General features: G+C 38.7%; 3 protein-coding genes across 4 annotated transcripts in view; 1 reads left to right on the top strand and 2 right to left on the bottom strand.

The window, feature by feature from the left end:
• The window catches only part of pla2g1b (phospholipase A2, group IB (pancreas)), a 49,349-nt gene extending 37,949 nt beyond the window's left edge, over positions 1 to 11,400 (bottom strand). Inside the window, exons 1-4 of the mRNA XM_072388420.1 lie at positions 11,259 to 11,400; positions 11,002 to 11,158; positions 10,790 to 10,917; positions 10,213 to 10,322 (exon numbers count right to left, since the gene is read on the bottom strand). Of these exons, the coding sequence (XP_072244521.1) occupies positions 10,213 to 10,322; positions 10,790 to 10,917; positions 11,002 to 11,158; positions 11,259 to 11,298 (435 nt within the window). The 5' untranslated portion in view covers positions 11,299 to 11,400. The remainder of the gene's footprint in view (positions 1 to 10,212; positions 10,323 to 10,789; positions 10,918 to 11,001; positions 11,159 to 11,258) is intronic.
• prkab1b (protein kinase, AMP-activated, beta 1 non-catalytic subunit, b) lies at positions 6,449 to 9,449 on the top strand. The gene is made up of 8 exons (XM_072388415.1): positions 6,449 to 6,786; positions 6,907 to 7,061; positions 7,684 to 7,853; positions 7,950 to 8,043; positions 8,172 to 8,286; positions 8,408 to 8,541; positions 8,661 to 8,729; positions 9,124 to 9,449. Exons 2-8 carry the CDS (start codon positions 6,924 to 6,926, stop codon positions 9,199 to 9,201), a joined length of 798 nt encoding a protein of 265 aa, XP_072244516.1. The 5' UTR covers positions 6,449 to 6,786; positions 6,907 to 6,923; the 3' UTR covers positions 9,202 to 9,449.
• A 6,156-nt stretch (positions 11,401 to 17,556) lies between the features above and the next one.
• asgrl1 (asialoglycoprotein receptor-like 1) lies at positions 17,557 to 19,314 on the bottom strand. Of its 2 annotated transcripts, XM_072388417.1 has the most exons (7): positions 19,080 to 19,314; positions 18,911 to 18,994; positions 18,726 to 18,812; positions 18,574 to 18,624; positions 18,341 to 18,480; positions 18,089 to 18,204; positions 17,557 to 17,966 (listed from the first exon to the last, which is right to left on the bottom strand). In XM_072388417.1, the coding sequence occupies exons 1-7, from the start codon at positions 19,156 to 19,158 to the stop codon at positions 17,813 to 17,815; spliced, it is 711 nt and encodes a 236-aa protein (XP_072244518.1). In that variant the 5' UTR covers positions 19,159 to 19,314; the 3' UTR covers positions 17,557 to 17,812. The 2 variants fall into 2 exon arrangements, with proteins under 2 accessions (XP_072244518.1, XP_072244519.1); XM_072388418.1 differs by lacking the exon at positions 18,911 to 18,994.
• Between the last annotated feature and the right edge of the window lie 2,036 nt (positions 19,315 to 21,350).

Raw genomic sequence — 21,350 nt, 5'->3', positions numbered from 1 at the left:
TGCCTCCAGTTTATGGGCTATCCAAGCAGACAGGTTAAAAAATCTTTGCTTTCTGCTGTGTCATTGTGAATAGCCAGATGAGACACGCAGACACAGCAATCACCCTTTTTTTTAATCAGTGCTGAGAGCACTGGATAAAATATGAATAGGAATTAGAGATGAAAAGAATGACAGATGCAGGTGCAGGGTAATTTATTTTTTTTGTAAATTTCAAACACAGCTTCCAGTCAAAGACACATGACCAGGTTCTGTGTGCTTTGCTACTTTGGGCTGCACCAAAAAAATGAAGCCAGGGCATGAGTTTTCACAGTAATGTCTTGAAAGTGAATTATCAAAATCTATTAGGCATAGAAGAGATGTGATGAGCAACACTATGATGGCTCCATGCAGCTGGGATGGAAATCTCTCCGCCTGGGGATTGTTTCGATTGTCATCGGCCTTGTGATTATTTCTGCATACATCATTGTGCGCTTTACTACGGCGTTTATGCGCCACATAAGTCATGCAAAAATGAACAGATTGATGGAAAGACTTCAGCTATCTTTGTTTGTCTGCAGCCTGTGGTGTGATCTTTTGAGGGTTGGGGTAGAAGAGGCAAAGAAGTGAGACTGGGTTTGAGAGATCAGCTCCACGGGATGCAGAGGAGCTCTGCTGGGCTCTCATCAGCAGTAGCTCTGGCAGATTCTCACTTCACTGCTGGATCCTCTTTGGTTTCATCAATTACACAATTAAACTGTGCTAAAACTTTTCATTTACTAATGTTCTGTAATTGCAAAGAATTTATTGTTTCTCTAGGATAGAAGCCTGTGCAGTGGTAGCACTCATGCAAAGTATATTTCTAATAACGTAATCCATATTGATGTATTTGAAGTAATAAATCAGATCATCCTGCTACAATGTTGTCAGATACTGTGCAACAGTATGCATCTTTAATGAAATCCACTCCCCTGGCCTCATTTCAAACCCATGTTTGACACCTGTTGCAAGCTGTTGAGTCTAAGGGACTCATGTACTCTGATATGTAATCTTACCACTGTTACAAATTTAAAAATAGAGCATCTAATCTTCAGGCATGGTGATCCAGTGCCCTAATTAAAGAGAAAAGTCAAATCACCAGTCTATCATCAAGAAACAAGAGCCGTGTGCATGAAGAGTTTGTAAAGCATTTCTGTTTTTGACCGTTGCTATGAAGCAAGTACCTGAAAAACATGAAATAAAGCCTTGTCACTGGTGTGCAGCAAATGAACAGAAAATGTTTGGAATTACCCACTGCAGAAAATCAGCTTCAGAGAGAAGCCGTAATGATTCAGTTTTGACCCTGGAAACCACTTCTCACAAACCATTAGACATCCCACAGTGATAACTAGAGGTGGCTGGAAATGAGTGGGTAAAACCTTTTAAAGCTTTTTGACTTTTGTCATTTCAGTCAAAGCTTCATATGGCAATATATCTGAACTGATGTAAACGTAAACTGATGCAAAATTTTCTAATAGGATCAGACCATTAAATGGCACCTATTGGTATAATAAACATACTTGAGCTGTACTTGAATGTGTCCTACTCTTGCCTTTGGAGTATCTAATAGAATTATTATCACAGATGATCTATGGGTCTTATTCATCAACAACAAATAGCTCAACAATGATAGCATCCAAAATAAAGAATCAGCAGGATAAATGGAAACAACTGTAAATGAATGTAACTTTACTGATCATTCTGTGGTCCCCACAATTTTTAACCTGGACAGACCTCCAGTTCTTCATATTCTCCTAGACTACAGGGTGACCGCTCAGACACCCAGATCTATACCAAAGAACTACAGCACTACAGACCTGTATGTGACTCAAAGAGGGAAAAATTGGATGCAATCAAACCGCCTCCAACTGAATAAAGGTAAGACTGACATAACTTATTTTGGTAGTAAAGAAAGCAGGCCAGAGCCCAGGCCCTACAAAACACCCACACAGTAAATCCGTGATGAGGATTCATACTTCAGTGGCCACATGAAAGCCAAAACCGATTAAACAAGAAATGACATGTCCAAGCAAGATTTAGAAGAGCTCATTCATGCTTTTTTTGGGTAGACTACTGCATGTATTCCTCAGTGGGCTCGCAAATGTAACCTGTAGTGTTGTGCAGTTCATTCAATATGCTGCTGAAAGAATACTGACAAACATCAAGAGGAGAAAACACATTACTCATGTCCTTAGATCATTGCACCGGCTTCAAGATGAATATAAAAGTGACTGGCTTGAATCAAAAGTCTATCAGACATAAGGCTCTTGAAATCAAACGTGGAAGGTACAAAAGTTAAAGTCATCATCAAGGTGAAATGACTTTTACCCATTATGCTGCCCTCTGCTGGAAACCGTCCCCTCCCTGGCGCTTCTTTTAAAGCATAAGATAGAGCTGATTAAAATCCCCCTTTCACTTTACTGATATATTTTCATCTACATTTGCCAAACAATTCTGAAGATGTATCTATTTTTTGGGGGTATTTTCCTAAACAATACATATCTTCAACTATTCAGTATTTAATTGAAATGATTTGTATGCTCCCCTGCATTGAATTCAAATCCCTTTGGCTGCCTTTATGGATGAAATGTGTTCTATTGATAAATGTAAATGACCTTTCTATAACCTACTGCAGCTGATCAGCTTGGACTTTTGTTGTGTATTTCATTGTTGTTATTATTTATTCATAAGTGGTATGAAATCATATATTGCTGGATTGTCTATTGTTTACTTTCCTCTTTTGAAATGGGAGATTTCTTACCCTATAAATCCCACAATTTATAACCCACCCACACTTTCACACAATAACACACAGCTATAAAAGTGCTTGAAGAAAGTTTAATGTTATTTATACAGTTGGTCTTTCGGCTAAGTTGCTTTTGTGTTGTTTATGTTTTCTTTTTATTGTGCAACATCTGTCTAAAGTAAAATCCTAATAAAACATCTGTGTAGTCTCATTTTCCATATATTTCTAAGCAATGGATGTCTTTGAAGTCTGCCTAAGTAAAATTACCATGAATGACATGGTAACACAGATTTGAAAGGATTTATAGACCTCAAGAGTGGATTATGTCATTGTTTTTATGGTATTTTTTTCTGATTAGACATCAAGCACCGATGGATGTAATGTGGACAATGTAATTTCACCACAGCAGCAAACTTCTGTTTCATACTGCAGTAAACAATATTTGAGAAACCTAAATAGCACCATTAGCTGAAAAAAAAGTGATGATGAGACCTAGTGTGGATGATGTGTTTAAACAGGCATCCACTGTTTAAAATAGTGATTGCATGCAACGGAGCTCTATTGTCTAACCGTGATAAGAGGAAAAGCGTGACTTTGTCTTCACTAAAGCACTGACAACACTGTTTATCATTATTTGGAGTGCATACAATAACACCCTGGAAACTCGATAGCCGTGAGAATGTCTCAGAGGATTCTGATGTGTGATGGCACAGAGACTGCTGAGCTGCAGAAATCCGCAGCTGTCAACAGCGAATGAGAGCAAAAGATAGACGACGTGTAGAAAAACTGATGTGATCCTGCAGGGCAAGTGTTTTTTTGCTGGATGTTCATTGCCTTACAGCCTAGATCATTGTATGACTACCAATAGTCATGTGTATGTGGTTGGCAAACCACAAGGGTGTTACTTCGAATTTAAAGATGGTGAAGACATAGGTGCACTCATCAAAAAGCATTTTACACGTCGGATAAGGTCACGGAAAATAATTACGGCAGGATATGAATATAAATATAAACCACACAAGTAAACTCCTCTACATGCATCACATCCACAGGAGAAATAACATGCCAATCAATTGCTGATTATTTTATTTGCAGTGTGGAAAGCAGCAGTACAGCTCAGTCAACGCAATGACAACAAAAGCATCAGCGTCACTGCCCTGAACTGTGTGTTCTGTGCTTATTTTTCAGATCAAATAAGCTTCATTGCTTATAGGATGTATTAAAAACAAGGGAAGCTATTTACATATTCTATTAAAGTGTCCAAAACTGTAAAATGCCTTGAAGATGGATGCAACAGTCTGAACGGTCATAAGTAAACTGTTGAAATGTGACAAGAGGGCAAAAATGTTGTTGCATCACCTACGCACATGAAACACACACGCACACAAAGAAAAAAATGTGTAAATAGACTAAAAAGAAGGAAAAAAGAGACTACAAGCCTGCAGAAAGTCTATTATTTTCCAGTGCCACCATATTCTACAATTAGAAAAGCATGTCCGTGTCCAGACATACAAAGTGTCATGCACCAAGACACCATGGCCACAGTAAAGAGGGCAGAAAACACCAGCACCACTGAAAAAGATTCACAAGTTGAAATACATGAGGTTTTATGGAGAAATGGAATGAGATTGACTTGATGGAGCAGGTGGATGGACATGGAACTTTACTTTGAGTCAGGGCTCAGCAGGGAGGAGGAGGGGTACTCGTATGGACTGCTGTCATTAAGGATCCGTTAGTTAGACCCTTTCAGGTTAGTGCTGAGCTGAAAATCCATTTCCATACCTGGTACCAGGTGCTGGAAGATGCTTTCTTCAAACTGCAGCAAAGATGACTGAACAATGACCTGATCCCCTGAGCTGGCTGCTGGATCTTTAATATACGCAGACTAACCATGTTATCATGGAGTCGCTCTTAAACATTATTTCAGAGTCACACACTAATATTTGCTCAATAATTGTGAATACATACGGTATATGTGCCTGAAAAAGACAAATCCACTTCCCTGGAGAAAAATAATAAAGCTGAGTTAGATTAATCCTTAATATACTTCCCAAGTGTGGTAATGCACAGTTAACATGAATTTTAGTGATTTGGAGCAAATAGTTTTATGCCAAATATATTTTAGCTGTAAATGATAGAATAGCTCAAGTCAAAGTGTATTTATTTTGTACTTTTCTGTGCTAAAGTGGAACAACTTAAAGTATACTTAAAACATTAATTACCTGGCTGTTTATGTACTAATTTACATGCTTGATTAGTAAAGCAAACTTTACTCACTCTGTTTTATAACTTTACTAAGAATTCATTGCAAAGGTGCCACTAATAATAAGGCAATATGCTTTTGATATGTTCTTATCTTATGAAAAGTATGCTCCATCATACTTTTGGGCATATTTCACATTTCAATTAATGAAAAATAGTACTTAATATCAAATAACTAGTATTCTTTTTTAGTATTTTATGGGTTGAAATACTAGTGTAAAAATTGCACTTAAATGTAATTTAGAATATACTGAAACTTCAATAAAAGTAATAATAACTAACAGTAATAGTTCTGGAAAAAACTACACTTAGGTTAATGCAGTTATCTTTAAGGTAAAGTATATTTTATTTCACCACATTTCAATAAAGTGTACCATGGTAAAATGATCTTGATTAAATAAAATTAATTGTGTGAAAAGTGGTATGACAAGCAGTTAATATTTGACCAGACAGGACACTTTTTTGTTGGTACATTGGTAACATACAATTGAAAATGTGAATATATTTTAAACACATTGTAGTGTCTGGTGTCTACCACCTGTGCAAAGTTGCCTTGGGAAAATGATAAGAAGTCTGTTAATTGCCATCTGTGTAAGGGAGTTATGGGTATAAATCAGTACATTTTGAGAATAACATACTCCCCAGTAAGTTTGTCCAAGAATAGGCTCAAAATTATGCACACACCATGTCCGGGCTTAGTGCTTAGTGATGGGAACATGCAACATCTTCAAGGTCACTGAGAACAGGCAGATTCTACTTAACGAAGAACGCAACCTCAGTAAGTCAGAGATTTTGGGGAATCCGGACTTGACACATCTCCCCAGACTTGATGCATCATTCTGTAATTCTGATACGGACCTGGTTGACAATAAAGGTTTCTGTGTTCGACCAAGTCTGTGTCAGCAGAGTTCTTCCTGCATCATCTACACACAGGCTGTTTTAAGACGACCATCCCCAATACACCACAACATTAAATTGTATCTATTTTTTACCAGCTTTAGTAGCTTCCAATGCTAATTTATCATTTAAAAACAATACTCTGGCATCTCAGAATTCTGTAATATTTCTCTATCTTAATATCATTATCTCAGAAGTCTGTCTCAGTATTTCAGAAATGTGACATTCCTGGTCAAATGTGTGGCAAATGTGTTTATTTTTTTCTGTTATTTTACGTCTTTTTATCACAGTAGCAGAATCATTGTGAACATATTCTGCCTCTAAAGGTGACAAAAGAAAAATGGTGATGATGTATATTCCCCATCTTTCATCGTGTCTGCGGGATTTCACAGTAAAAGAAAAAGTAGATACACCTTCTGGACATTTTATCTGTCTTTGAAAGTGAGAGTTTTAGCAAAAAGCTGTCAGGACGTGAAACAGTTAAATTCTCCCTGAGACCGAGGACAGGAGGCGGAAGAGGTGTGTTTTCACTATCTATCACCACCACACACTCAAGTTACCACCGAATGGCGAAAGTATACAAAGGAATACTGACAACGGGAGAAGGAAACAAAGTGGGAAAAGGGAAAAAAAAATCCCACGCTCGGACAATAATCCAGGCAGCTGCTCATCCGTTGCTTTCGGACGCTGCCGACAGCTGGGTGTCTTCAGTCAGAGGGAAACTTCTCAAGTTTAAAGACGGAAACAGCAGCGATCAGAAGTTGGGACCTTTGTACGGCTGCAAACTACAACAGATGTAACCTACATTAAACCAAGCACCTCCGTTTGATGAGACTGAAGCCACCCAAATTTCACCTCAGATTTTGGTGAGTTTGTTTTCATTTTTATTTTTGTAGGTTTTTATGCCGGAACATATCCTCTTTTCTTTTTTTTATCCTCGGAACATAAAGCAGCTGCTGATTTGAGCTATGTGCTGTGTGTGTCAGTGTTTGACGCTGTAGGGATGGGCAACAGCAGCAGCGACAGGTCCAGCAGTGAGAGGTCCTACAGAGATGGACAGCAAGGAGGAAAAGAGGCTCGTCCCAACATCATGCTGGACAGCTCGGAGGATGCAGACCTGTTCCAGAGAGACGATCCAAAGGTATGGCATGTTTTTATCACGACTAATATCATATAGCTGTTGAGCTGATTTTCTGACAGGCCCCACAGACCAGAGAGTGATGCTCACGAATAGTGCTTGTTTAATTCGGAAGTAATGGATGAAGCTAAGTCACCGTGAACAAAACTGGCATTCTGAGAAAAGAAGCTCACTTTGATATGGAGTAAAACCTTTTAAACCTTAAATTTAAACGTTAAATTATATAATAATGTGGACTGATTGTAGTTTCTAAATTTGGACAGTCCTTATTACATCTGATCAGGAACCCTTTCCTAACCCTAACAATTAGGACCATCATTTCCACAGATTGATTAAAATGACACCATAATATCTTTCTTAAATCTTTCATATTTGACATTGCTTGACAAGATGGTGTCTAACGATCAGTTTATATCTCTAAGGTTATCCAAGACTGGTTATCCAAGACCGGTTACTTTGTCTTTCTCAGTACCTCATATGAAGTGGACAAGCTTTTGAGAAGCATACTGGATGTATTTTTGGCAAATACACACACATACCTCTCAGCTGGCTGTTCAGACAGGAAGGGTTGCTGCGCTGCTCTCATTAACTTGACATCTATACAGATTGATATCATCCTTCCCAGACTCCGCAGGAAATGCAGGAATTTCTGGCGTGGCAGCAGGACCTGGACTGCGACAGCAAAAGTCCAACGCAGGCCAGGCCGACTGTGTTCAGGTGGTCGGGGTCTGCCAAGGAAGTCTTTGTGTCTGGCTCTTTTAACAACTGGGCCACCAAGATCCCACTCAACAGAAGGTAGTTTGACTTCAGTGAAAGCATCCTGATGAGATCTTTGGTGTCTGAACTGCATCTTTGAACTAAATGTGACACAATGTTGTTTGCCAAACTCAGTCAGAAGAACTTTGTGGCTGTTGTGGACTTGCCGGAGGGGGAGCACCAGTACAAATTTTGCATTGACGGTCAGTGGACTTTGGATCCGACCGGGGTGAGTGAAGGCTTCAAGTTATAAAAGCGGTCCACCTTTACAAAAAGTATCACAAAGGTTTGTTTGTTTCTTCAATGGTCAATACTCTGAAGCTTCTATAACAAAGTTCGGCTTGTGTTCTGTCATAGGCTGTGACTACAGCTAAAACTGGAACAGTCAACAATGTCATACAGGTGAAAAGAACTGACTTTGAAGTCTTTGATGCCCTCAGGATTGACTCACAGGATTCAGCAGACATGTCTGGTAATGGCACCTACATAGTTGAAACTATAGGACTTTTCTCTCAGATTGCATTCATCAGTTAGATGAGCTGATGTCTGACAGGGCTGGTGTTAAACGGTGTTATGTGATCATTCTTTCCAAGACTTGTCCAGTTCCCCGCCCGGCCCCTATCAACAGGACGCATATGTAATCAAGCCAGAAGACAAGATCAAACACCCTCCTATCTTACCTCCTCACCTGCTCCAAGTGCTGCTCAACAAGGACACAGGTGTCTCTGTAAGTCCTGACTTGACATCATTTCACATGTTTGTCTTAATGGTGCACCTCACGAAATAAGCCAGTTACTACAGCACTTAATTGAATAAAATTCATCCTACTTTTGCATCTCCCGTCAGTGTGACCCGACGCTGCTGCCAGAGCCCAACCATGTCATGCTCAATCACCTGTATGCCCTCTCCATCAAGGTAACAGACTAAAAAACATCCCTGTGTTTCCATAATTAAGGGGAAACTCAACGACTACCCCTCCAGCTGTTAAACAAAGAGAATCTTTACACGACATGGATCTTGACAAAACCAAAAGGCTTTTTAAAACTGTATATTCAGACGAAACAAATGCATGCATCATAAATATGTTCTAAAAACACATAGAGAGACTATATCCCGTTTCTCATATATATGCATAAAATGCTGGAACAAAAAAACATGTACATTCTCTCTAGTGTCATTGTGAACTGCAGTGTCAATCTGTTTCTTGCATTTGAATTGTTAAAAACTGCAGTTCAACCTTTAATTGCAAACAATCAGAAAGCTTACGTTATCATCATTTGTGTCTAAATGCTCTTCTTGTGACTTTTAGGACGGAGTGATGGTTCTCAGCGCAACACACAGATACAAGAAGAAGTATGTGACCACTCTTCTGTACAAGCCTATATAAACAGAAGCACAAGCCGGCATCTGATTTTGAATTTATAACGATGTGTTGTTGTACACAGCTGCTCTTTGTATTGTTTTGTTGAAACTTGACTGAGATCTATTCCTGAGATCAGTTTAAAACATTCTTCAGAAATGTTTTTGAGTTTTTTTTTGTTTTGTTTTCTACCAGTTTGATCATGTTAAGCATATTTTAGTTGATCTTTCTTCACACTGTTTGTCCCTTTGTTAATAAATCAATCATGATGATCAGACTGGATCACAATCTCATTACAACACGACTGACCCTCTAAGACTTGTTGGAGGATGTTGATTCAGCCTGGCTGCTTAGAAATCCCTGAAACTAGCATGACTTCTTATCATTGCATTATGTGGTGGAGATGTATAATTAATGAAATGGAGCAATAATTCCACTAAGGAAGTAAATGTTATCTTGGTTTAGTCTTGCTTTGGTGTTAATGGGCAACCGTCTCCTCCTGTCCTTAAGAGTCGGCCTTATTGGGTCTCCATACCTCTTTAACTGAGTGAGGTTATTTTTCAGCATTAAAAGGAGCATTGCGTTGCCTTTTTTTGCTTCTTGACTTTGCGTTGGCATCGTTTCTGTGGTGCTGACCAAACACAAGATGCATAAGGAGAAACACTTAACTTTTAACCCCTGTTGTGTTCATTCAAAGCCACAACCTCAAGTTGTCTCTTCGGGTATTTAGGTGGTCTGCAATTCTAAGATACCATCTGAAAATGTTTTAGAATACTTATACTTGAGGGATAAGCACGGCCTCAACAGCTTCCACCGAAGCTTTCCACTCATGCAAAATAGACACAATGACACTGATGAGTTGAAATTCACCTGGAAGACCTTGTTTCACACACTTCTTACTTTCCTGTTTTATTTAGATCTGATAGCTTTGTACATTTATTTGATTATTTTACATTAGATTTAAAAAATTAAAATAAAATCAGAAAGACATTACAACTTGGAATAGAACTTTGCTACAAATTTCTTTTTTTATGCGACTCAGCTGGCACAGTTGTTCTTGTTTTCAGGGTTGTATTCGTACCGAGCAAAGCAGTGAGCTGCCACGCGATCGCATTCGCACACAGCAGCCTGGCACGAATCGTTGGCCGCTGCAGACACAGAGCAGATTCAGCAAATGAACAGAAAGCAGCTAAGCGATAACAAAGCATGATAAACGTGAAACACATAGAAAGAGGAGAAAGAGTTTGGTTACACAAAATGCCAGTATAAGTGTGTAGTGTGCATGGTGTGCAGTAGCTATATATAGCTGTTTAAACACAGCTAGTGTGTATACAGTACTCACTCAGGGCTACGGATACAGGCTTGTCTAATGTGTTCTCTTTACAGTAAAATTGCATTGTGCTACTTCACCAGAAAAGTCTGTATTTTAGACAAATTAACAGACTTTACTGTACTTCTTTTATATAATCATGCTGCTATTAAACAGATCAATATATCTCATTTTCCCATAGTAAGGCGTCCTCTTTGACATCTGTGTTGCTACAGTTGTAGATTTGAATCAATTAATTTATTACGTCTGAGTTTGTGGAAAAATTCCTCCCAGTTGGAGTCTTACCTGAGCAGGTCACCCGCTGATTTGAGCAGGTGTAATTGTAATCAATAATGTAGGGAAGGTCAGCAATACCCGTGCATTCAGGAATATTTCTGCTTTGTTCATAGCACTTGTCATGGGCTTTACAGCAACTAGGAGTACAGCAGGAAGAGAAGCATGTTTTAAAAGTTGCAGGTTCCCCTTTTTAGAAAAATGCCAGATGGGCTGCTTCCTACTTGTCCACATCATCCACAGGAGTCCCTCTGCCCCCAAAGCCACACCAGCAGCCGTATTCGTTGTACGCTAAAGGATTAACGCCAGGCTGGACACAAATGATCATCTTCCCAAACTGCCACAAGGCTTTGGACAGATGTGCTCCACTCGCCACACAAGCTGAAAAAGATATGTGAGCCAAACAGATTAATGCCAGACAAATGTTAGGAATTCTTCAGGAAAAAATAAAGACAATCGCAAAAGGTTTTTTCAGCCTTACTGGTGAGAAGCAGCAGCAGCAGAGGAGCTGTCACATTCATGGCTGCAATACGAAGGACCTTGGAGATTTGTGGCAGTCTGCTCTTATAGTGCGAGAGGGGAGTGAAAACACAGATAAGAAGAAAACAAGGGGGTTGGAGTTTTATACAATACGAGTCAAGTCAAGCTAGGGAGGTTTCTAACTCTATTTACTAACTAATCTACCTGTATATTGATTAAGGATACTTGCTATTTTTTCAGTATTTTCATGTTGATGCAGATACTAATTCTCTATCAATAGTATATAAGAAAACCAGGAAACTCTTAACTGTCCTCAGAACACTTAAAGAATAAGCACTAATCTCCACTTGCTGTTGCTGTTTGTTTCATGTGTTAAGCCCCTGGCTCTTAAGAGGCAGTGCAAAAGTATTGGGGTTGTATACAGGCTTCAATGACACATATACAACCTGAAAATACAATTTTTTTTCACCTCTCTTGCCACTGCAGCTCACCCTGATCATTTTTGTAGTGTTTTCCTCAGATTGTTTTTTTTTACAAAACCCTTTTTTCAGCTGAACTCAAGTGTCAGTGTCCATCTTATGGTGCCCCCCTACAAGCCAGTTGGTAAGCCCTCAGATGTACAGTCATAAATGAGTCACAGTGCATTATGGACTCCATTTTAAAACTTCAATTTCAATTAAATTACTGCTTCTAAGCAAGCAGAGTTCCTCGCTACAATATTTGTTGGCTAATTTATCCTTCTGTTACTGGTCAGGCAGACATTCCCATTTTATTGTGATTCTTTCAGACCCATTTAAAAATCCAAAGATAATTCATGACACAGTTGCCTTTTCCCCTCTGACAAACTCTGAAGGGGCTCAGGTTTTATTTTTACACTTGCTTTGAATATAACTTTCAATACACAGCTGGGCAAATAACTTTGCATTTGTTGAAGTTCCCATTACTTTCCACTGCAGGTTATCTACAGGTTATCTACAGGAGATGAAGATTAAACACACACAAATACATATAAATGTGTGAATATATAAATGTGTGTATATGTGAATGTATGGTACAATTTGTCAAGACACTGAACCAAAGATGTTTGTTGAAGGAAGTTGTGCTTACGGGTCTATGAATATGATGAGATTTCAGTAGCATACTGAACATGTGTAACTTCCAGTTGCATAATGTGTGGAGAGAGAGATGTTAGTTGGTCAGAAAAAGCTAACTCAACCTCAGCTGTGTATTTCACATTGAAGTGTCACACAACATCTGACTCATTCACCGCCCAATGTTTTAATCAGCCTCCCAGCTTGTGTACCCAACTGTCTCTGCAATAATAACTCTTATCAAATTGAATATGAATAATTTTGAGAGTGATGCAGATCTGGCTTTGTGCAATGCACCGCAAGGTTTCAGAGCACTGATTATCTTTATCTGAAATGTCGTCATTATGTCTTATAGTGTGCATCCAAATCACAATTTAAAAGTCATTGTTACATACTTACTTCCAACTAATTTAGTCCATTCACACCTACAATCAAAGTAAAGTTTTATTTATGATGTTTTAAAGCAATGTGTTGTAATTTGCTTTGTTCTTAGACATTATGTATTCATATTCTGTATGTCTTTAAATAACGTATGTTCCTATCTTGTTCTTGTCCACTCTGATCATACAAAGCAAAGTATGTCTGTGAATGGTGCAAGACTTTAAGAGAGCATAACTGCACGAATAACTGGACCAGATTAAGCTTCTACATCTTGTCATATATGTCTGTTAGATTAGATACACGCCTGAAACAACACTCACACACACATTGTTTATCACATCCCAGGAAAATGACGTGGACAGTGGTCGGCCTGTTCACGTCACTAATAACTGGCCAATCACACTCAGTCACGTGTAAATCCAACCTCTGTAAGATAAATGTGAAGAAGATAAATATGAACTTTTTCCAGAGATTGGGCTCATTCTGACGGAGGCCCTGCGAGGGCTCTGTCACTCCAAAGTCCAGCGCTGCCATACTTTTCCTGTGACCAAAATAAATACTTTGTCTGTGAACTGAAGATTTCTCCAGCTTGTTCTTGGACTTCCAATGAAAGAATCAGGCTAACAAATGAAAAAAGCTTTCACAGAGAGTATTTCTCATGTTTAAAATATAGCAGTTCTGCCATTAATATGTTTTGATTTGTATTAGAGGTTTTCCAGTTGGATAACCAGCTGGAACAGTTGGTCCAACGGCGCCGTTGTCAGCAATGCTGTAATGATGTAATGTAACAGTAGATTTCACCATATTAGAGAGAAAGAATTAGGATTAGAGCTTTATTTGATACTCAGATACAGTACAGACCTTTTGACAGTTTCCACAGCTACATCAAACTGTGCGGACACAGCTGAGAGTTTGTCATGTGTCCAGGTGTAGCAGTCATCATTCCAGAGTTCAGAAATGAAATGGGGAAAACAACAAACAAAGATTCATGAAATGATTGCATTGTTATTAGAAGTACAATGTACGGATGTCACAACACCTTTAAGAACATTTATCTGTTCAGACTGATCAGTCTCCTGTACAGTCACTCAAATAACTCACCAGATGGTCGAATAGACATCCAACAAATACTGTAGAATTGAAATGGTGGGTTTAGCAGTTATTCTTTCATGAGGATAAACTCATATTGGAATAAAAGGGCAGATAACAGAGTCAAAGAGTCCTCAACGCGTTGTAACAGTGAATTAACAGCCACACCATAACCAAAGTGAAGAATAGTATTTTCAAGTGAATGGAAAAGCTTAAACTCATCAACATTTTATTCAAAAAGTTCAGGAATCGTATGTTATTGGACAATATTTGTTCTCCTCTGTTCTTGAGCCACACTTCTTACCACTTGGTGGTGGTAATGCACCAAACAACATTGTTTGCCAGCTGGCAATAAACACCAGAAGAATGGACAAATAATTCTCCCTTTCCCTTGTCATTTCCATACGTCTGTGTTGCAAAGTTATAGACTGACACATATTTTATTGTCATTTTACAATGTATTTTAGTTTTTTTTAACTTATAGATTAATTTATTTAACTATTGTTCCTGCATTGTGTGCTGTGCTTGATTACCCATCTATTTCCCCAAGCCTGTTTATTTCCTTGTTTTCTTTTTACATTCCTGCTTTATAATGAAAATAAGGTGGGCTGTCTTTTAAAGAAAGTAGGAGGCCTGCCAGCTAAACCTGAAGAAGGAAGTGCATGACTTTGAACAACAGAAAGACAAGAAATACTGCCGCCGTTCGTGGTTGTTTTTTGCATTTTTTTTATTCACTCATTGCTGAAATGATCTGTTCTGTGATGTTATTTGGGAGACTGAAGCATTCTTCACTGAAACTGTGCTGGGTAATATACTTTTATCTGTGTGTGAAGATGATCAATAAAGCACGCAACACACTAAGAACATGTTTGTTTTGTTTTGTTTTGTTATGTTTTATTACTGTTAGATCATGAGGATGGACACAAGGAGATTGGATGGATCATCTCATGAGGTGAGAAAAAACAGAAAACTAATAAAAATAGTTCAAACTGACTCCAGTGAATAGATAAACAAATAAATGAAAATAAATCAATAAACTAATAAACGGAACCAGTACAAGTGTATATGATGCGCAGGTTTCACTGGCAAATATGAAGTGGAAATGAGTCTTGCATGGTCAGGCTTGTAAGGGTTATTCACCTCGCTTGCTGCTGCAGTTCAGCCTGATTACTTTTGTAGTACTTTGCCCAGACATTTACCATTGCCAACTTTTTCTCTCTTTCTTTCCCTTATTTCAACAAAACTCGTACTTCAGTGGCAGTCTTGTGTTTCTGCGCAGGGGGTTAAACCTATCAGAAACTAACCGCTCATGCAGAGTAGAGTAATGAATGAGTCACAGTTCATTCTGGATTATATTTGACATTGACTTTTTAAAGTAAACCTATTCTGTTGAGCAGCATTACAATGAGATGATATGAGATGTTATATCACTGGTCAGGCAGCAGATTTCTATTTTGATCCTTTTTTAAAGCCAAAGGTATTTCGTAACACAGTTGCTCTTTTCACTCTTGCCAGTCTGAACTGCCTCAGCTTTGTATTTTGCAAACTTAAATTAGAATTAACTTTCAAGACGGCAGCTGTGCAAACAACTTGCATTTGCTGGTTTCCACAGCATGTTATCTATAGGAGTTGCTTTCATTAAAAAATCTCCATTTATTATCTTATTGCTTTAACACAAAAGGAGGCAATATATGGTACAACTTGCTGAGATATTGAAGCATATATGTATGTTAAAAACATTTGTACTTATACACCTATGTTAATGTATTTATGTGCAATCATAAATGTTATACAATGTGCACAGTAGAAGATGTGGTGACTCCTGTTTGTTAAAGAGAACAAACTCAAGTTCTGCAGTAAAATTTGTATTTGTTGGGGAAGGTTTATACTTTAATGGGGGTCTGCTGGATCCAGAGATGTTTTGTGGCCAGTTTGTGGTCATCAGTTGAAACACACTTAAGGGTACTTCCTCATCGACTCCACGTCTGACAGAGGAGGACTGCATCGCTCCCCCCTGCAGTCTGGGTATAGATTGTTTTTCAGTGAGACCATCCTTTTGAGCCGCTTAATTTCCTGTAGATGTTGTTGTATATCCTTTGTAGTCATTTATAAATAGCTGCATAAAAAGTATAACTGATGACCAGATTTATGTAGTTGTTCCTAAGTAATTTTCCACAAGAATTTGAGGAAGAGAAGAGTCCCAGCTGAAGAAGATTCCAGCAGCATGATGCTTTTGGTGACAATGTCAACAATTTTTTTTTCAAAATTTCATGTGGGAGTGTGAGAGAAGAAGCAGGTTTGCTGTGGCAGTTTGTAATGGAGGAAATGCCCAGATTCCCAGTGACAGTTACTGATAGTGCCTTGCTGTCTGTCCACGTTAGAAAGGAGAAATACGTAGCGTGCTATAAACTACTCTATTGTTGCTTCGGCAGCATGCTTGGCATAGTTATCATTATTAACGATGAAACTCAGTCCAGGTATCAATTCTCTGGGAGACCACATTATTTGTAAGACCAGTTTCTCTGTTTAACACTTAATTACAGGCTGTCCTTTGAAACTAAATTTTCATGGCTTTCCAGTTAGAAAAGGAAAACAGGTTAATTCTTCACCCACATTTTATGCAATTCGATAAAAGGTTCAGTTAAAAGGTTTAATTGTACTTTGTTGTTTGGCTGGAAAAGCAACGTGTGGTCATTAAGTGTGCCTCATGGTTGCAGGGGCCATTTTCAAGCTCAACAGCGCCATGAGACTGAATTGTTTTGTAAATGATAAATTAAACAGAATTGATTTAGCGAGGTAACAAATAAGTTTTAAAAAAAAAACTTTAAAGAACTGTCATGACTAGTTATCGGTCAATCAATCACAAGTTAATTTGGCATTTATTGGTCACTGATCTTTCTGTTTTATATCCCCCAGATGAGATTTTGTTCCACAGAAATGACAGCCCTTGCATGCTGGTCATTTCTGAAAGAGATGGTCAATCCTGCCCACTGGTGGACTGCTGACAGCAATGCAGCTGGTCTGATCACTTGTGTTTTTTTCAGTTTGTGCTTGCAGCATAACACGTACCAGTGAACAGGATTCAAGAACATTAATCGGTGCATCTTCACACACACACACAAATAAAAATGAACCAAACTGCTTCTCCATCAGAGTATTATTTAATATGGGGCTCTATTTATCTTTAACTGCAGAAAGGGAGATGTGTTTTATGGTCTCTTATGGTCTCTCTAACTTAGCTGGTTTTGGTCAAAGGTACTTTTGATCCCTGTATGTGTCTCACACTCTTTAGCAGAGGTCCAGATATCTGTCTACCAAGATGAAAGCTTCAGAATTTTCATAAACCACAGTGGCAGTTTGAGTGACAGTGAGTTTGTTTGTTCTACCATCTTTCACACAGAGAGTTATAAACTTTACCTTGAATTGTTCAAAACGGATCTGTTTAATCTGTTTTTTGCCTGTTGACCCACTTCTCTGTAGTTGATATTCATAAGTGCACATTCTGACAGTGCATTGTTATCTGTCCACAGTAGAGATGGTGAATACTTTGACCTGGTATAAACTTATCTAATGTTGTTTTAGCAGTATGTTTGGGGTCATATTCATTTTGAACAATTAATCTCAGTCCTAGCATCAATTCTCTGAATTTCTCAGATTTTCCTCAGTAATTTACGTGATATAATGAAGGAAATGGCAACCTTTCCAGTGACCACCACTGTTAAACACTGGGACACTCAGTCAGGGGAATCTCCCCAGGAACACTAAAGAGAGCATCGTTATTGAAGTTAGTTAAAGTGGAACATGTACCATTATTTTCATAGTTACTATTTTCTTGTCCTAAAAAAGCTTCACAGACATACTGTTCACAAGTTTCATCACTTACAGGTGATCACGCATTTTAAGGCATTTTCCATTATTTGGCATTTTATTGATCTTAGATATCAGGTCTGGTACACTGGTGAAGGATAATCACCTCAGGGATGCCTGCCGTCTCTCAAGCCTTTGCCTCACAGATGTACCTGTACAACAGGCTGCAGTCTGCATCGTTCCACCTTTTGCGTTTGCGTCTTGCAGACTTGTGAAACTGACCGCAGTCCTCTCCATTCTCCCTGAAGTCCCAGTCGTCAGGCTGACCTACATCCCAGAAACTGACCACGAACAGTAATTATTATGTCACACATATTGATAACTTCCATTTTAATAAATGAGTTCATTGTGTTTTTTTATCGTTATTCTTTTGTCTCTCTTTATGTCTGCACATTTCTCTTACGTTGGGGTTGAACTGAAGTCTGTTCCATCCACCCAGCTCCACTGTCCCTCGTGCTGTCGCTCCACAAGTCCAATCCAGTAATCATAACTGATATCAACTATTCTTGAAATGTAGTCCTAGCATTTAAAAAAACATGGTGACGTGCTATTTTCAAACCTTAGAAAATTTTGGTTAGTCTTTTTTACTACTTTGCCACTGCCTCGCAGAGGAGAATCTTTCAAAAAGAACTAAAGTATAGCAAAGGGACCTCACCAGTTCCTCCACATTGTTCAGAACCACCAGGTGTCCTCTCTGGGATTTGCACTGCTCCTCTGCTTTGGACCAGGAAAGGCTGTTGGTGGAGAGCAGGTAGCAGCTTCTCTGGAAACTCACCCAACCTTCCCTACATGTTCCTGTTTTGATGAAGATTAAGAAAGGCTCAACAGACTGACAGGGAGAAAAACTCAGAATACTCTTTCTTTTCTCATATGATATTCAGTTTTTACCTCTAACTGGGGTGAGTGCTTGTAAACTGACATCTTGCACCGGTTTGGTACCTTAAGGTTGCAAAGTTAAATAAATACACTGATCTTGTATGAAGGACATAAAGTTGGCCGCAACAATATATTTGGACTAGAAAAGGCTTTTTATTTAAAACCTGAATTAGACACTGAAGTGGATCCACGATGGCTGATAGTCCCAATCTGAAGTTTGACGTCACTGATTTCCTTGCTCATCTGAGAGACTGTGAGATAAGAACGTTGTAATACAGTCAGACCATTAGAGTTTGATAATGTCTAAATAAGCCAGCTTCATTTTGTTGTAATGTCCTTAAAGTCGTACATTTTATCCCTGTTACCATCAGAAGAATCAACAGCAGCAGCACCAGGACGCTGTAAAGGATATAAATCACTATCCTCTTCATACCTGAAAACATTGATTGGCATTGTAACATTGTTTATGGGTATAGCTGTAAATGTTGAGTCAAAATCAAATGAACAGTAGGTTTTACCTGTTTGTGTGGTGTTGCTGTACTCTCTGCTAACAGTGGTGCTGTCAGCCGATGCAAAGTGGTGATACTGAGATTCCATTACTGAAAGAGGCCACTAGAAATATATGTTCTTGGCTTTTGAAATAAAAAACAATATACTTTCCTTTGTAAGCTTTTCTTTTAAAATCAAAGATTTCAGTCCAGAGACAAATTCAAAGTGCAGTAGCAGACATATAAGAGGTCAACCAAATCTTTTGTTTGTTTTTTAGTCTACATATGTTAACTATTAACGGCTCAATAAATACTCCTCTGCAATTTTAACCCTCATCCTTCCAGCGTGGTGAGGTTAATAGACAAGGAATGCTAACGTGGGCTGCCAGGGACACTAAGGATAAAAATGCTGTTAGAAACAACCATCAGAGTGGCAGTGGGTCAGGGAGTAGAGCAACCATTCACCAGCTAACCAGATCCCTTACCTCCTAATGGAGGAAATGCCCAGATTCCCAGTGACAGTTACTGATAGTGCCTTGCTGTCTGTCCACGGTAGAAAGGAGAAATACGTAGCGTGCCATAAACTACTCTATTGTTGCTTCGGCAGCATGCCTGGGGTAGTTATAATTATTAACGATGAAACTCAGTCCAGGTATCAATTCTCCGGGAGACCACATTATCTGTAAGACCAGTTTCTCTGTTTAACACTTAATTACAGGCTGTCCTTTGAAACTAAATTTTCATGGCTTTCCAGTTAGAAAAGGAAAACATGTTAATTCTTCACCCACATTTTATGCAATTCGATAAAAGGTTCAGTTAAAAGGTTTAATTGTACTTTGTTGTTTGGCTGGAAAAGCAACGTGTGGTCATTAAGTGTGCCTCATGGTTGCAGGGGCCATTTTCAAGCTCAACAGCGCCATGAGACTGAATTGTTTTGTAAATGATAAATTAAACAGAATTGATTTAGCGAGGTAACAAATAAGTTTTAAAAAAAAAAACTTTAAAGAACTGTCATGACTAGTTATCGGTCAATCAATCACAAGTTAATTTGGCATTTATTGGTCACTGATCTTTCTGTCCCTTACCTCCATAAACTGCTTGAGATTATTCCACAAAAATGCACTCCAGTCCATTAATCATAGCAAACTTGTATTTCTTACTTATTCTCAAAACATTGTTGCTTATGTGATGATCATCTGAAAACATAAACAGAATTGCTTCAGACGAGTTAGTTATTTTGCATGGAATTTCTCTTTTCTGTCTCTCCTCACAAGGATATCTTTATATCACACTTATTTTACTTTCATAAGAAACTGTCCTCAGTTCCCTCCACCCAGCAGATTTAGTTTTTTGGTTTTGTAAAATAAAATGTTATGAAAAAGTGAGTTGGATTAAGCGGGTATAAAAAATGGAAATGGTAATGGATGGATGGATGTTGTCTCCTTCCAAAAGAAGTCACAGTTGTTACTGATTTTAGCTTACCTTGACATGTAAGAGTTTATGGGTTATGTGTTGTGGGTTTGTTTTCTTATGTTTTCTTCATTGATTCTATAAGTATAGGTGAAAATGTGCAAAATGATAAATGAGGAATAGTCAGTGTGGGATTAGATTTGGTATGTTAAAAAAACAAGTCTGCATATATCTAACTGTGAGTTTTCTGGTCAAACTTGCTTTTCATCGATAAAAAACAGTAATCTTGTCGTTAACCGTAGCGGTTTAACATGTCGTTTGCTGTAGTTCCCGGTATCGTCGCTTAGTGGCGTAGTAGAGCCACCCGGCCTCCACGTGACGTCTCAGTACAAATCATTTCCGGTCTACAGTCTATCAGAAAGGTGTTTTGAGGGTGAGAACGTGCTTGTGAGTTTTTGGGATGCTCGCGAGATTTCGGTGCGGAAGGATAGTTTGGTGGAGTGCGGTAAATTCAAAAACAGCACGAGAGGAAAAAAGTGAAATAAGGAGTGTTTAACATCATCACTAGAGTGTTTAGAAGGTAGGTAGAAAAGTGACTTACGGAGAGTAGAGTGGGGGATATCGGCCGACGGCCTGTACAGGTCCGGTAGCGATATCCTAGCGCTACTTTTGGTAAGCGGGTGTAAAATGGAGGGGGATAGAGAGAGTTGTAACAATACGGAGATGAGTGAAGAGGAGTTTGAGATTGATAAAGAGGGTGGTGAGTGGGAGCAAGTAGGGAGAGGAGGAAGGGGTAAAGGGGAAAGTGGGAGAAAGAGAAAGAAAGAAGATAAAGATAGCGTTGAAGACACGGAGAGTGAGGGACAGGAAGATGAGGAAAGGAATAGGAAG

This window comes from Leuresthes tenuis, unplaced genomic scaffold (assembly GCF_036924035.1).
Source record: "Leuresthes tenuis unplaced genomic scaffold, fLeuTen1.0.hap1 SCAF_6, whole genome shotgun sequence".
NCBI classification, from domain to species: Eukaryota; Metazoa; Chordata; class Actinopteri; order Atheriniformes; family Atherinopsidae; genus Leuresthes; species Leuresthes tenuis.
Note: the sequence above shows the minus strand (reverse complement) of the source record. Positions and strands in the feature narration are given on the sequence as shown.

Coding starts and splice junctions, on each gene's coding strand:
- asgrl1 (XM_072388417.1), bottom strand. CDS start 19,158: ATGGAATCTCAGTATCACCACTTTGCATCGGCTGACAGCACCACTGTT. Junction 18,813..18,910: donor GATGGTAACAGGGATAAAAT/GTACGACTTTAA, acceptor CTTATCTCACAG/TCTCTCAGATGAGCAAGGAA. Junction 18,205..18,340: donor TGAACAATGTGGAGGAACTG/GTGAGGTCCCTT, acceptor TTTAAATGCTAG/GACTACATTTCAAGAATAGT.
- prkab1b (XM_072388415.1), top strand. CDS start 6,924: ATGGGCAACAGCAGCAGCGACAGGTCCAGCAGTGAGAGGTCCTACAGA. Junction 8,287..8,407: donor GGATTCAGCAGACATGTCTG/GTAATGGCACCT, acceptor ATTCTTTCCAAG/ACTTGTCCAGTTCCCCGCCC. Junction 8,542..8,660: donor ACAAGGACACAGGTGTCTCT/GTAAGTCCTGAC, acceptor ATCTCCCGTCAG/TGTGACCCGACGCTGCTGCC.